Genomic DNA, 14991 nt, shown 5'->3' with positions numbered 1-14991 from the left:
TGAAGCCAACTTCTCAGATTTCTCTGAGAAATTATCTGGTCCGGAGTTTCAGCACAGTTTTCTATTGTGTTAGAACATTAAATAATTCAGAAATACGTTTCTTCCAGATTTTAAAAACAACCAGACCAAAACATACACAGTAAGAAGCATGGCCTTGGCACCTGGGAAGGGATTCTTATGGTCAAAGGAGGAGCAGCATTGGCATCCCAGGAAGAGGAGAATTTCATCTTTATTTTTGACATGGACATTCTTTACTTTTGGTCAGTGTGTTCTTCCCTGTAAACAATTAAAGTGAATGCACAATGTATTTGATAGTTCACAAACACACTCATAATTTGGCATAAAATTCAAGTTAGCTCATGAAAAAGCCAGAATTACTTTCCCATACCTCCATATGTGACACTTTCTTTTATTAACACCCAATAAATATTTTTAAATGGGTGGGTAAATGCTTGTGAAACCAATTGGTGTCAGGCAGGCTCCAAAGAGCTCCAGTATCGTAGTCCTTTATGTCTTGGTGCAGAGAAGAATTCAGCAACAGCAAAGTGGTAGATAAGCTATTTATTAGACTAGGATACTTAGGGGCCTAGAAGTGGGTGGGCGAGAAATGCTGCACCCTGAAAACTTAGTGGGCTGCAGTTTTTTAATCGAAGGGGAAGTAGTGGAAGGGGAAACCCTTCTTTGTCTTTCTTGAGTAGATGTCATGCTTCCATCATCAGCTCCTCCTCCTGGTTGAGCAGGGGAGTTGCCCTGTCCCTGTGTGGTCAAGCTAGGCCTACAAATTATTGTTTTTTGTACATTCAGAGAACATGTACTAGAGATCATTAACTCACTGAGTTCACTGGGCAATCACTAAGTAGGTCTTATGCAACCATTGTTTTATTGTTTTGGGGCATGTCCCGTGCTTCTGTTGCGTGGTTCTGTTGTTAAGCAAATCTGCTTTCTCGAGTAATCATTAACTTATGGAGGTCTCCCATATTTTTCTATTTACAAACCCCTAGTGGGATTAACTGTTTAATCACCTATTTTGTCACTTCATTCTGTCCCTACCATTTGGATAAATGAATGGAGAAACATACAATGTTCTTTGTAGGAAAGATTCAATAAAGCAAAAATTTGATTATCCCCCAATTAATGTGTGAACGCAAAGCAGTACTGTGGTAGACACAAAGATAAGACAGCCAGACCTCACTTCCACAAAGGACTTGGTGCCCAGTCATGGGGTGTGTGACCTGTACATACAGCCACCTCCCCTGAGGTTCCACCCCTGCTGTGGTAGTCGTATCCGGTAACTGAGCGAGATCAGGTAATAAAGGCCCCATTTCCATGCAGCAATGGGCAGCTCTGATAGCCAATGCAGTTTGAACCCCTAGAAACCCCTGTCAGATGTACTAAAGCTTTGTAGGGTCTTTGTAACTCTTTAACTTCTCCCTCTACCACCACCTTCTTTTCCCTTCCTTTCACAGGTGCTGATTCCTAATAATTAAACTGTACCCCAAATTCAGTCTCCACATTGATTCCAAAAACCCAGCCTGTAACATACTAATCCAAACACCGAATAAATGCAAAGCAAGAAAGCAAAAGAAAACTGGAAACAACCTAAATGTTTATCATAAGAGAAAAAGCTTAGTCAATAAATTATGGCACAGCTTATGAAATGAGATGAAGTTAAAAAGAGATAAAGGACATTTTATGAACTGATGTGGCCAAATATTCTTGATACAATGTTAAATGAGTTTTAAAATGCAATTATCAGAGCACAATCCCATTTAACTAGAAAACAGAATCTGAAATGTATTTGCTTTCCTTCTTCCCCTTTTAAGACACTAAGAATCTTTCCTATGAAAAGGTTGTATGTGTGAATTCAGGGAAAACGCCTTAGAGGGATTTAGAGAGCTGACAGTATTAAACTGAACCCCTTTCATGAAGATAGTATATTCAGACAGCCCAGGCTAGGGTTTGGGGCAGCCCTAGGCTGGAATTCTGGCTCTTATGCTTACCAGGCGAGTGATCTTGGGCAAGTCACAGGATGGTTCTGAGCCTAAGTTCTTCATCCGAAATTCCTCCCAACAATCTTGTGGGAATTGAATGGTTAATGCAAATGTCGGGCACAATCCTCATCACAGATTTGATGCTCAGTAAATTATATTCTTTCTTCTGGATCCTCCCTTCCCATTCCAGCCAGGAGATCCTATTCTCCGCCACCTCTTCCCTCCATTCAAATGAAATGAGGATGTGGCAGAGAAAAGCCAATTCTCACTCCATGTTGGAACTGTTTCTCTGAGTTGGATTTTGTTATTATAATCATACATAAAGACCTGCCTCAGAGCATCTGCCCCTCTGCCTGACTATTAAAGTGTTCAGGACCCTGTCCACCTGTGGATGGAAGGAAGGAAGAAATCAACACATCCCCACCTGAGGTTTGCCATTCTAGGAGATATTTGCAAGACTAATGGCCTTTTTACTTTGTTTCCTCACCCCTTTTCCGACCCCATCTCTGTTCTATAAAAGAAGATGGTTATTTTGAGACATTATTCTGCCATCTTCTGGCAGTCCAGTGCCTGCTTTCTGAATAAAGTCTTTTTCTTTGCCTCAACACCTTGTCTCTGTCATTTAGTGACCAGAGCAAACTTGGACTTGATAACAAGGAGAGCTGGCCAGAACTCAGGGAGCTTGCTGGCTGAGGCCCCAGAGGAAGATGCCAGGGACCCTGGGTCAGGATTGAGCAAGAGCAGAGCAAAGGGCTCCTCTGGACCTGGGTTTGCAATGATGGAGACGTCAATAGTTCCGAGATGTTCACATCAAGGAACTGAAAGGAGCTGTGGTGACAGAGGAAAAGCAACACTCTGGTTCCTTCTGATCCAGTTCCACTGATAAATAGTAAAATTAAGGAAGTCACAGGAAGTCAAAAAGTCCAGCTGCCCCACACACGCCACCTCTGCCTGAGTTTTGATTTCAATTCCTTCTTATTAGTTACTGCCCCAAATTGAGGAAATGGGAGTTTCCGAGTATATAGACTCTTGGTCGTTCAGACACAAAGACCAGTAGGTCTCCACTCAGTTAGGTGACTCTTCCATCAGCCACCTCCATCCCAACTGTCTGGGATTTAGTTTTTTCCAACTCTGGTCATTGCAGCACAAAGAACTCAAGAATCACAGCCTCTTGACTTCTCACAGGTAAGGGGGCTGGGGATGCATGTGAGGCTAAAAGGGCAGGGAGGATGTCAGAGAAAGCAGGGAGGAGGGACCGTGGGTCTTTGGTGGAACTGAATGGTAAGATATATAAGGGGGCAGGTTGGGGATTTAATGACTCAGTGGAGATTTTCGACTCTATTCCCTTCATTGGATTTGGATTAAATTAGGGCAGCTACAACCTTGGTCACAAACTGATGCTCACAGTCAACCCCTTCCCTAGCCCGGTTCTAGCCCTGTCTTCAGCCCCTACTCCAGCCACATCTCAAACCCCATACCAACCCCAGTGGCAGCTTCACCCCCAGAGTTCTTACATCATTTAAAAAAAAACTTGGGGGCAGCCTGGGAGGGCACACAGGATCCCAGGAACTAGGGATGAAACTCCTGCCCTGTGAAGTGGAAGCATGGAGCCTTAACCACTGGACTGCCAGAGAATTCCCAAGTTAACTTGACTCTTAACACCAGCCTGCCCCGCTCCCCCACCCCCCGAAAGCTTGAACCTCAACTCTGTCCTATTTTCAACTTCAGCACCAAGTCTAGGTCCATCGCCATTCATAGCTTCAACATGAGTACTGATCCCAGTATTGACCCCAGGCATGAGTACTGATCCTAGTAGGAGATGCAACCTCGGTTCCAGCCCCAACATCAGACCCAGTCCTAGCAATGCATTTAGCTCCAACTTCACCTCCACCGTCACTCCAAACTCAACCTGACCCTAGCTCAAACCTCATCCCTGACCCCACCTCTCACCTCAGCTGCAAACCCAAGCCCATCCCCATTCCTAGCCTTCACCATGGGTTCCTTTTCAAACATCACTCTTCTCTCATCTCCAGCCCTGCCTGCATCTCCTCCCTGGTCCCCGCGTTCCCCCTTTAATCCAGCTCCTGTCCCAGCCTGCCTACTGGCTCGGCCTCCACTTCTGCTCCAACAGTCTCAGAGACTGTGTTGGTCCAAACATGTCAGTGAAGTACGAAGACCTTCAGTACTTGGAGAGTGAGAAAAAAAGCCAGAGGTTTACAGAAGGTAAGGGAAAGGGGAGACAGTCTTTGCTAAACCTCTTCTTAATATGTTTAGAAGGCTTTCTGCTGTCAAGTATGTCATGTCTGCACCTCTACCATGTGTCCTGGTGGGGTCCCCGACTCTGAAGGGGGTCAGGGCCCAGCCTCCGGGGGAGCCAGTATGAAGAGAATTCAAGATCCATAGTGGGCCTGACTGCCTATGCGCTGAGGAAGAGCAAGAGCGTAAACTGTCTTTCTAACGTGTTTTCACCCTTGAGTGTGAGCTTGCCTTGTGGGCTTGGAGTGTGGGCTGCCCCTCGTTCTCTCTGGGTCCTCCTTCTAGCTCCCCAACTCTGATGAGAGGACCTTACACATCGTGATGGTCCTCTGTCTGTGTGTCTTTGTGTACACGTGTCCCCAGGCCTGTGAGGGGCCCCTGTATCTGAGCACTTGGGCTGATCCATGAGGAGTCAGAGACCTGGACCCCCCTGGCCCCACAGTTCTCATCCGGCCTCCCACCAGCATGACCTGCACCGGCCTCCTCCCTGAGAGGTCCCTGTGGCCCCATCCTCGGCCCCGTCTGTCCCACCACCTGAACCCCCTCCTCCTGACACCCTCTCCTCCTGCAGCGCTGTTTTCTTCCCAGACCTTTCTGAAGCGGCTCCTCTCCAGCCCTTGCCTCCTCCTGCTCTCCCTGGCCCTCAGCCTCCTGCTGGCCAGCATCTGTGTGATGGGATACCAAAGTGAGTGGCACATGGTGGGCAAGGAAGAGAGAAATAATGAGGTGTGGTGGGGATGCTGAATGCAAGAGTGATCGGATGAGGATGACTGCAGATTCTGTCACTTGTTGGCTGGGGAATGTTGTCAAATTATGTCCTCTCTCTGAGCCTTAATTGCCTCACTTACAGTATCAGGTAAAAATAGGGCCTGTCCTTTTGGGTGGGGTCACTGAAGGGACCCACGAGATGATGCATGTTAGGGGCCCAATGTTGGCACAGAGAGGGCCTGATAACCCTGAGCACTGATTGTCCCATCCTCCTGATCAGATTTCAAGTTTCAGAGTGACCTGCAGACCCTGAGAACAAGTTTCAGTAACTTCACTTCAAACAGTATGGCCGAGGTCCAGGCACTGAACTCCCAGGGTGAGCCTGGCATGAAAGGGGCTCTGGACTGAGGTGGGGTGGGGTGGAGCAGGGGTGGAGGCTGACTCCCGAGTCCCTGAGTCCTCCAGGTCGCAACTTTCAAGAAATGATAACATCACTGAAAGCTGAGGTGGAAAGTCACAAGCAAGAACTGCAAGCTGGTAAGAGACCCTCAGGGAGAGGGTGTGGAGAGGTGGGGGCTGGGCTCTCAGACTGGAGGGTGGGGGATGGGAGCAGTCACAGGGTGCTGAGTGCCCTCTCCTCCAGCCCGTAGCTTGAATGACAAGGTGCTTTCTCTGGAGAACAGGCTGGAGAAGCAACTGGAAGAACTCAAAGCAGGTCAGCCCCCTACTGCCTTCTACCTAGGCATGAGGTGTGTGGGAGGGCAAGGGGGTTCCTAGGCTGGGTCCTGGGCATGGACCCCCAGTCTCCAGGGACTCATGGAGCAGAAGCCACACCCAGGGCACTGTACCCACTGCCCATCTGTGTGCATCCTGAAATGCTTCATCCTGAAGGTGATTCTGAAATGCTCCTTCGAGTCCAGCAGCTGGTCAAGAACCTGAACTCCCTGACCTGCAAGATGGATGCTCTCAAGAGCAATGGTAAAAGCTGTGTGGGGCATGCCTGGAGCCAGTTCCTGCCCACATTCCCCTGGGCAGCATCTCAGCCACTCCCCCAACCCCGGCCCTTTAGGCTCTCAAAACACAGCCTGCTGTCCCGCCAACTGGCTGGAGCATGAAGGCCACTGCTACTGGTTCTCCTCCTTGCGGAAGCCCTGGCCAGAAGCTGAGAAAGACTGCCAACTGAAGAATGCCCAACTGGTAGTCATCAACTCCAGAGACGAACAGGTGAGCCCCTCAAGCTCAGGTCCCAAGACTGGTCTCGTTGGCATCATCTGGGGAGTTTTAACAACACTGCAATCTGAGCCAGATCCTCAGAGGTTCCACTGGTTCCAGCATTGGGATCAACACTCTGAATTTCCTCCATGGCTTTAATGAACCCATGAAGTTCAGAACTGCTAGTCCAAGGAGCTGGCCTGGGGGCGGCGGGGGGAAGTCAACACTGCCCTTCTGTTGTCCCAGGATTTTATCCAGGCCAACCTACATCCTTACTTCACCTGGATGGGCCTCAGTGATCCGGATGGAGTCTGGAAATGGGTGGATGGGTCGGACTATGAGACCAACATCAAGTGAGTGCCTTGGCTTTCTGTACCTTCTTCCTCCTTCAGCTCTGCTCCTCCAGTGTCTGGCCCACAGCCCCTTCTCCCCAACCTGGATTCTGTTTCATCTGTTCTTCCTAGCTGGCTGTTTTCCTCTCACACCAACCTCCCCTCCCCCCCAACCAGGAATTGGAAGCCAGGCCAGCCGGATGACTTTCATGGGCATGGGCTGGGTGGGGGTGAGGACTGTGCCCATTTCTACCCTGATGGCGAGTGGAATGACGATGCCTGCCAAAGACTCTACTACTGGATCTGCGAGGCTGGACTGAGCCAAGGCAACTAAGAGAGTGGCCCCCTGCCTAGGAAATGGCAGGGTGGGGAAGGGGGACACTTCTCCTTGTAGGAGAGCAATAAACCCTGGGAGATTAGAGCACTGCCATTGATTTGAGGTTCTTTTTTCCCCCTTAACTTTGAAAAGACTATCTAGAGTTCCTAAAGTATTTTTTAAAAACTTCTACTTTATTGAGGTATAATTGACATATGAAATTGTAAGATATTTAAATGTCAGGATTTGATACATGTATACTTTGTGAGAGAATTCTCACATCTAGTTAATGAACATATCCATAACCTCACGTTTATTATTTTTCCTAGGTGAGAACACTTAAGTTCTACTCTCTTAGCAAATTTCAATTATAAAATAGTGCTATCAACTATGGTCACCATGTTTTATGTTAGATTCTCAGCTATAAGACTTTTATCTTATAGCTGCAAGCTTGTTCCCTTTTACCAAACTCTTCCTATTCCCCTCAACCTCCAGCCACTGGCAACGACTTTTGCACTTTCTATTTTTTTTCCTGACTTTTTTTTTTAATGATTCTGCAGATAAGTGATATCATGCAGTACTGTCTTTCTCTGTCTGGCTTATATTACTTGATATAAATACCCTCTAGTTCAATGCATATTGTTGCAAATGGCAGGATTTCCTTTGTCAAGGCTGAATAATATTCTGTCATTATATATATATAATATTATATATGTATATATGATAGAATATTATATTATTCTTTATCCCTTCATCCAGTGATAGACACTTAGGTTATTTCCATATCTTGATTATGGTGAACGATGCTTCAGTAAACACAGGAGTGCAGATATCTCTTTGATATCCTGTTTTAATTTCCTTTGGATATAAACCCAGAAATGGAATTACTGGATCATATGGTAGTTCTATTTTTCATTTTTTGAGAAACTTCCATATGCTTTCCATACTGGCTGTACCAATTTACATTCCCACCAAGAGTGCATAGGTGTTTCTTTTTCTCTACATCCTCACCAACCTAAGGTTTTTTTTTTTTAACCTGAAAAATCAATTTTACTGAAGTGTAATCCTTACACAATAAAATGCACCACTTAAAGAGTAGAGATGACTTTTGGTGTGACCCAAAAGTATATTGTATATTGGTGTTGATATACAATACAGTGTTATCAACTATCAGATCAGATCAGATCAGTCGCTCAGTCGTGTCCGACTCTTTGCGACCCCATGAATCGCAGCACGCCAGGCCTCCCTGTCCATCACCAACTCCCGGAGTTCACTCAGAATCACGTCCATCAAGTCAGTGATGCCATCCAGCCATCTCATCCTCTGTTGTCCCCTTCTCCTCCTGCCCCCAATCCCTCCCAGCATCAGAGTCTTTTCCAATGAGTCAACTCTTCGCATGAGGTGGCCCAAGTACTGGAGTCTCAGCTTTAGCATCATTCCTTCCAAAGAAATCCCAGGGCTGATCTCCTTCAGAATGGACTGGTTGGATCTCCTTGTTATCAACTATGGTTACCATGTTTTTTAAATGTTAGATTCTCAGACCTTATTCATCTTATAACTGAAAGTTTGTTCCCTTTTACCAACCTCTTCCTATTCCCTTCCAACCCCCAGCCCCTGGCAACCACTTTTCCACTTTCTGTCTTTTTTTAATGATTCTGCAGATAAGTGATAAACCATAGTGTATTGTCTTTCTCTATCTGGCTTATATTACTTGTTATAAATGCTCTTGATTTCCATTCATGTTGTTGCAAATAGCAGGGTTTCCTTCTTTCACAAGGCTGAATAATATGCTGTCATTTTATACATACATTTACGTATATGTTGGATATGGGCTTCCTAGGTGACACTAGTGGTAAAGAACCCACTTGCCAATGCACAAGACGTAAGAGATGCAGGTTCCATCCCTGGGTTGGGAAGATCCCTTGAAGAAGGGCATGGCAATCTACTCCAGTATTCTTGCCTGGAGATTCCCATGGACAGAGGAGCCTGTTGGGCTACAGTCCACAGGGTCTCAAAGAGTCAGACATGACTGAAGCTACTCAGCATGCACAATATATATTGGCTATATGGTAGAATATTATATATAGGTATATATGATGTATAGATCATATATACTATTTTCCAGTAGTCATGTACAAATGTCAGAGTAGGACCATTAAGAAGGCTGAGCACCAAAGAACTGATACTTTCAAACTGTGGTGTTGGAGAAGACTCTTGAAAGTCCCTTGGACCACAAGGAGATCAAACCAGTCAATCCTAAAGAAAATCAATCCTGAATATTTATTGGAAGGACTGATACTGAAGCTGAAGCTCTAATACTTTGGCCACCTGATGTGATGGGTTGAGTTGTTGGAAAAGACCCTGAAACTGGGAAAGATTGAGGGCAGGAGGAGAAGGGGGTGAAAGAAGATGAGATGGTTGGATAGCATCACCAACTCAATGGACAAAATTTTGAGCAAACTCTGGGAGACAGTGAAGGACATGGAAGCCTGACATGCTTCAGTCCATGGGGTCACAAAGAGTTGAACAAGACTTAGCCACTGGACAACAAACTAATGGAGTATTATTCTTTATCCATTCATTAATTGATAGACACTTAGGTTCTTTCCATATCTTGACTATTGTGAATGACGCTCCAATGAACACATAAGTGCAGATATCTCTTTGATAGCCTGTACAGAATCTGCCTGCAATGAAGGAGACCTGGGTTCGATCCCTGGATTGGGAAGATCCCCTGGAGGAGGGCATGGTAACCCACTCTAGTACTCTTGCCTGGAGAATGCCCATGGACAAAACAACCTTCTGGGCTACAGTTCATGTGGTTGCAGAGTCAGACATGATTGAGAGACTAAGCACAGCACAGCATGGCAGTTCTATTTTTAATTTTTTGAGGCACTTCTATATACAGGCTATACCAGTTTACATTTCCATCAACAGTGTTTGCTAAGTGTTTCTTTTTCTCTACATCCTCACCAATCTAAGATTTTTTTTAACCTTAAAAATCAGCTTTATTGAGATGTAATTTTTACACAGTAAAACGTGTGTGCGCGCTCAGTCATTCATTGCGTCTGACTCTTTTCAACGCCATGGACTGTAGCCTGCCAGGTTCCTCTGTCTGTGGGATTCTCCAGGCATGAATAGTGGTGTGGGTTCACAAGTATCTTGTAAAGGTGCTCAGCATCACTTTGTACAACTCCCAGGCCCTAAGGACCCAGTCTCCTCTTTCACCCCCCTGCATTTCTACTTCACCATGGGGAGGGAGTGCTTTGTTTCACTTGGCCTCATTCAGCTTCGAGCAGGGTCCTCACTGGCCATTGCTGGAAGTGGGGTCCCTGCCCTCCCTGGTGCCTGAGGATAGGCTGGTTCTGCCTTCCAGGTGCCTTTCACAATAGCACCCCAGACTAGGGAAACTGATGAGACCACTTTCCTAGGGTGGTACATGGCAAGGCTCCTGTATCCACTCCAGGACATTTCAAGCACAAAGCATGACATATTAAAAAATTTAGGAGTGAGAAAAAGCCTCTTGATGAAAGTGAAAGTGGAGAGTGAAAAAGTTGGCTTAAAGCTCAACATTCAGAAAACGAAGATCATGGCATCCGGTCCCATCACTTCATGGGAAATAATAGTTGGGGAAACAGTGGAAACAGTGTCAGACTTTCTTTTTTTGGGCTCCAAAATCACTGCAGATGGTGACTGCAGCCATGAAATTAAAAGACGCTTACTCCTTGGAAGGAAGGTTATGACCAACCTAGATAGCATATTCAAAAGCAGAGACATTACTTTGCCAACAAAGGTCCATCTAGTCAAGGCTATGGTTTTTCCTGTGGTCATGTATGGATGTGAGAGTTGGACTGTGAAGAAGGCTGAGCGCCGAAGAATTGATGCTTTTGAACTGTGGTGTTGGAGAAGACTCTTGAGAGTCCCTTGGACTGCAAGGAGATCCAACCAGTCCATTCTGAAGGAGATCAGCCCTGGGATTTCTTTGGAAGGAACGATGCTAAAGCTGAAACTCCAATACTTCGGCCACCTCGTGCGAAGAGTTGACTCATTGGAAAAGACTCTGATGCCGGGAGGGATTGGGGGCATGAGGAGAAGGGGACGACAGAGGATGAGATGGCTGGATGGCATCACTGACTCGATGGATGTGAGTCTGAGTGAACTCCGGGAGTTGGTGATGGACAGGGTGGCCTGGCGTGCTGCGATTCATGGAGTCGCAAAGAGTTCGACACGACTGAGCGACTAAACAGAAAGGCTAGAAATGCCTATAGAGCAGATGAGCTGCTGATAGCTGATGGAAGAGTGTAGAAAAGAGGGGAAGGGGGCAGGGATGGAAAGATAGTCTGGGTCTACCTCTGATTGGGAAAGGCTTTTATCCAAAGTAAAGAATTTTGTTTTGTTTCCTCTTATAGGCAATAGAGAGCCCTCGAAGACCATATTGTGTTGTCAGGTTTACAGTTTCACTGATTGTTTTTCTTTATTTGCCGAGAGTTTCTCAACAATTAGGAAACACTGCCACCATGTGGCTGTCGGGTAATGTGGCTGTTGGCCAAACTAATGCAAACTGCCAGCTTTTCTCTGATGTTGTTTAATAATTAAACGAGAGACCACATCCCTTGATTCAAAGTAAATCAATCTTAATGTAAAAAGGAAAGTTTTTCCAAGAAATCAATACCTGGTTTCAATTTTCGGATTTCTTACTTTGTTTTTAAAATTCCCATCTAAATCCTCAGGGATTCTGATCTCAAGAATCCTTTCTAGTCCCAGAAACCCTTAGCACAGAATCAATCTACCATTTCCAGGTCAGTTTGGCATCAGATTGTCTCCAGGCCGTTTCCCTCCGTGGTGGCAGAGTCTATTTCAGTAGTAGGTCTGTTCTTGGATGGTTCCACAGTTGGACAGATCCAAACTCAAATATTTTTCTTTTCTTTTCTTTTTTTAAGGTTGGCGATTTGGGCAAATCACATAACCTCTCTAAGTCTCAGTGACTTCATCTGTAAAATGGGGGGAACACCTTTTCACAGGGTGATTGTGAAGATGCAACATGATGTGTATATGTCCCTGGCCCATCACAACAAGTCCTTTTCCTTTCGCTCTGTCCTGGAGGGCGTATTGTCCTTGAGCACGCAACATGCACTGCATGGAGGTCTGTGATTTAACACCCGAGGTTTACCAGGTTCTCCAGCAACATTGCCTGAGAACGTTGGAGCTACTCATCCCCTCAGGCTTTGGGAGGACCACCCCTATTTCCGTGCGTTGCCTACCAACGTTGGGGAGGCTGGCGATTGCAATCCATGCATCTCCCGGGTGCGCAGCCAGCTGCAGGTGCGTGGGCATGGGCGGGGAGGTGTTCATTCCTCGCCCCTCCCTTCCTTGGGATTGGGGGTGTAAATGGATAATTCAATCCCCGTGGGACTCGGCTCGGTGGATTGGCTGTCTCAGCTCGCCCGGGCCCTGGACACTACCCACCCCCGCCCCACCCCTCGCGCCCCAGGTGGCCCAGGCGCCCTGTGGCGCGCTCTGTTTACCTTGAGAGCCGGTCCAAGTGGGACTCCATCTCTGCATTTCCTCCCCTCTAAGGCCCCGCCCTCCGGGGAAGCGGGGAGAAAACCGGGCCAAGCCTTTCTTCGCCCTTCCCCTCCCCCGGACCGCCCGGAGAGGTCGGGTAAGGGGAACCTGGTGTCTGTGGGAGGGGGAGTCTCAGAACTGGGGGATCGGGCTGTTATCCTGCTCTTGTACGGCGCGGACCTGGAGTTCTAGCCCTAGGCCCGCACACCGCCCCCACCCCCCCTCCGCCTCCCGCCTCCGTCCTGTCGTGCTCAGGGCTGGATCTCAGGTATGCTAAGGTCCCTAAAGGAGACACAGATGTGGCGACTTCTCTGATAGATGTTCCCCCTTCCCCAGGAGACGATGACCCCCAAGCCAACCGGACCCCCGGACGGGGGCTGGGGCTGGGTGGTGGCGGCCGCAGGGTTCGCGGTGAATGGACTCTCCTACGGGGTGTTACGCTCCCTGGGCCTCGCCTTCCCTGACTTCGCGGAGTATTTTGACCGAAACGCTCAGGAGACGGCGTGGGTCAGCGCCCTGGCCCTGGCAGTGCAGCAGGCAGCCAGTGAGGAGGGGCCCCGAGGTGGGAGGCAGGAACTGGGGTGGGAGGAAGTGCCGTGAGAGCAGTGGTAGAGGACACACTTAGTTACCAAACAACCTAAGAAAAGTCGACCCTTAGAGTTCGACCTTCAGACCTAGGTCGAATTTAGAGTTCTAAATTCTAGAATTGAGTGGGTCTTGAGATGAAGCGGGGCGGGGTGGTGGTGGTGGTGTTGCTATAAGGCGGGGGAGAAGTTTAGGCCAGGAAAATAGCCAATGAGAAGGGTTGGAGCGAGTTTGGGGGTCCAGGGGGCGTGCCTTCCCTTGACTCCGCCCCCTTCCAGGCCCAGTGGGCAGTGCCCTGAGCACCCGCTGGGGGGCGCGCCCTGTCGTGATGGTTGGGGGCGTCCTCACCTCGCTCGGCTTCGTCTTCTCGGCTTTCGCCCACAGTCTGCTGCACCTCTACCTTGGCCTGGGCGTCCTTGCTGGTGAGGGAAGAGGGATACCCGGGTTCTTAAGGGGGTGATGATGGAGATAGGAGCTTGTCGGGTACGGAAGCCAAGAGGGCGGGGGCCTCCTGCGAGAAACAGAGCTAGGATGGCAGGGCCTGGTAACCCTGGTTTCTGTCTTTACCCAGTCCTATCCATTCGCAGGCTCCGGCTGGGCCCTGGTGTTCGCCCCTGCCCTGGGGACCGTCTCCCGTTACTTCTCCCGCCGTCGAGTCTTGGCCGTGGGGCTGGCACTCATGGGCAACGGGGCCTCCTCGCTGCTCTTGGCGCCCGCTTTACAGCTCCTCCTTGATAATTTTGGCTGGCGGGGCGCCCTGCTCCTCCTCGGAGCCGTCACCCTTCACCTCACCCCCTGTGGCGCCCTGCTACGACCCCTGGCGCTTCCTGGCGACCCCCTGGCCCTACCCCGAAGCCCTCTAGCTGCCCTTGGCCTCGGTCTCTTCAGACGCCCGGCCTTCCTAGTTTTGACACTAGGCACGGCCTTAGTGGGGGTCGGTTACTTCATCCCCTACGTGCACTTGGCTCCTCACGCTTTAGATCGGGGCCTGGGCGGGTATGGGGCGGCGCTGGTGGTGGCGGCGGCTGCGGTGGGGGATATCGGCGTTCGGCTCCCCTGCGGGTGGCTGGCAGACCAGGGTTGGGTGCCCCTCCCGCGGTTGCTGACGATATTCGGGGCTCTGACAGGCCTGGGGCTGCTGGCGGTGGGATTGGTCCCTGTGGTGGGGAACGAGGACAGCTGGGGGGGGCCCCCTGCTGGCCGCGGCTGGGGTCTACGGCCTGAGCGCCGGAAGTTTCGCCCCGTTGACTTTCTGTGTGCTCCCGGAGCTAGTGGGCATCGGAAATGTGGTACAGGCCACCGGTCTGGTGATGCTGCTGCTGAGCCTCGGGGGGCTTCTAGGCCCTCCCCTGTCAGGTAAGGGCCAGAGCCAGCAGATCCGCTCGCCACCCTCACCCCCAACCTGCATCTGGGGACCCAGGCCTGTAAGTTCCTTTCCCTCTCCTCTCAGGCTTCCTAAAGGATGAGACCGGAGACTTCACCGCCTCCTTCCTCATGTGCGGCTCTTTCGTCCTCTCTGGCAGCTTCATCTATTTGGGGCTGCCCAAGGCGCTGCCCTCTTGCCGTCAGGCCTCACGTCCAGGCACTCCACCCCCTGAGATGGGGGAGCTGCTCCCGGTCCCTCAGGTTGCCCTGCTCTCCCCGGGAGACCCTCACTCCACTCTGGACACCACTTGTTGAGCCCCTCCCCTAATAAAGACTTTTTATCTGCTGTTCCTGCAAGCTCCAATTGTTAGGCAATCTATGCTGCAAACATTCTGCTTAAGATATCCAGAAAAGCTGGTTGATGGGAACAGGATGCCCCTAAGCCATGGCAGGCGGGAAGGATGTTTGTCCTGTCAGTCCATTTCTCTTTGCCCAAGTGCTTGCCATTATAACAGGAAACCTTCCAGGAACTGCCTGTTTGTCTGCTTCAGGTTTGTTGGGGGCACGGGGGTGCTCTTGAGTGCTAGCTGCCCCATCCTCATTTCCCAGATAAAGTCTTTCTGCATTTCAGTCCCCCTTTACTGGCCTGAGGAAAATACAA

The 14991-nt window shown here is 49.1% G+C and overlaps 2 protein-coding genes across 2 annotated transcripts; both read left to right on the top strand.

Moving 5' to 3' along the window:
* The first annotated feature begins 2987 nt into the window (after nt 1-2987).
* On the top strand, nt 2988-6929 carry LOC113878359 (C-type lectin domain family 10 member A-like). Its single transcript, XM_027519372.1, has 10 exons — nt 2988-3176; nt 4025-4214; nt 4819-4932; nt 5236-5331; nt 5421-5492; nt 5599-5670; nt 5847-5933; nt 6025-6179; nt 6414-6520; nt 6677-6929. Exons 2-10 carry the CDS (start codon nt 4148-4150, stop codon nt 6831-6833), a joined length of 927 nt encoding a protein of 308 aa, XP_027375173.1. The 5' UTR covers nt 2988-3176; nt 4025-4147; the 3' UTR covers nt 6834-6929.
* A 5372-nt stretch (nt 6930-12301) lies between these two features.
* On the top strand, nt 12302-14687 carry SLC16A11 (solute carrier family 16 member 11). The gene is given in 6 exon segments (XM_027517517.1): nt 12302-12477; nt 12717-12924; nt 13244-13387; nt 13553-14148; nt 14150-14321; nt 14416-14687. Coding segments are annotated over 5 exon segments (1344 nt in total). The 5' UTR covers nt 12302-12477; nt 12717-12722; the 3' UTR covers nt 14646-14687.
* The last annotated feature ends 304 nt before the right edge of the window (nt 14688-14991 follow it).

The sequence above is a fragment of the Bos indicus x Bos taurus genome, chromosome 19 (genome assembly GCF_003369695.1).
Source record: "Bos indicus x Bos taurus breed Angus x Brahman F1 hybrid chromosome 19, Bos_hybrid_MaternalHap_v2.0, whole genome shotgun sequence".
Classification (NCBI taxonomy): domain Eukaryota; kingdom Metazoa; phylum Chordata; class Mammalia; order Artiodactyla; family Bovidae; genus Bos; species Bos indicus x Bos taurus.
This window is presented reverse-complemented; position numbering and strand designations above follow the sequence as displayed.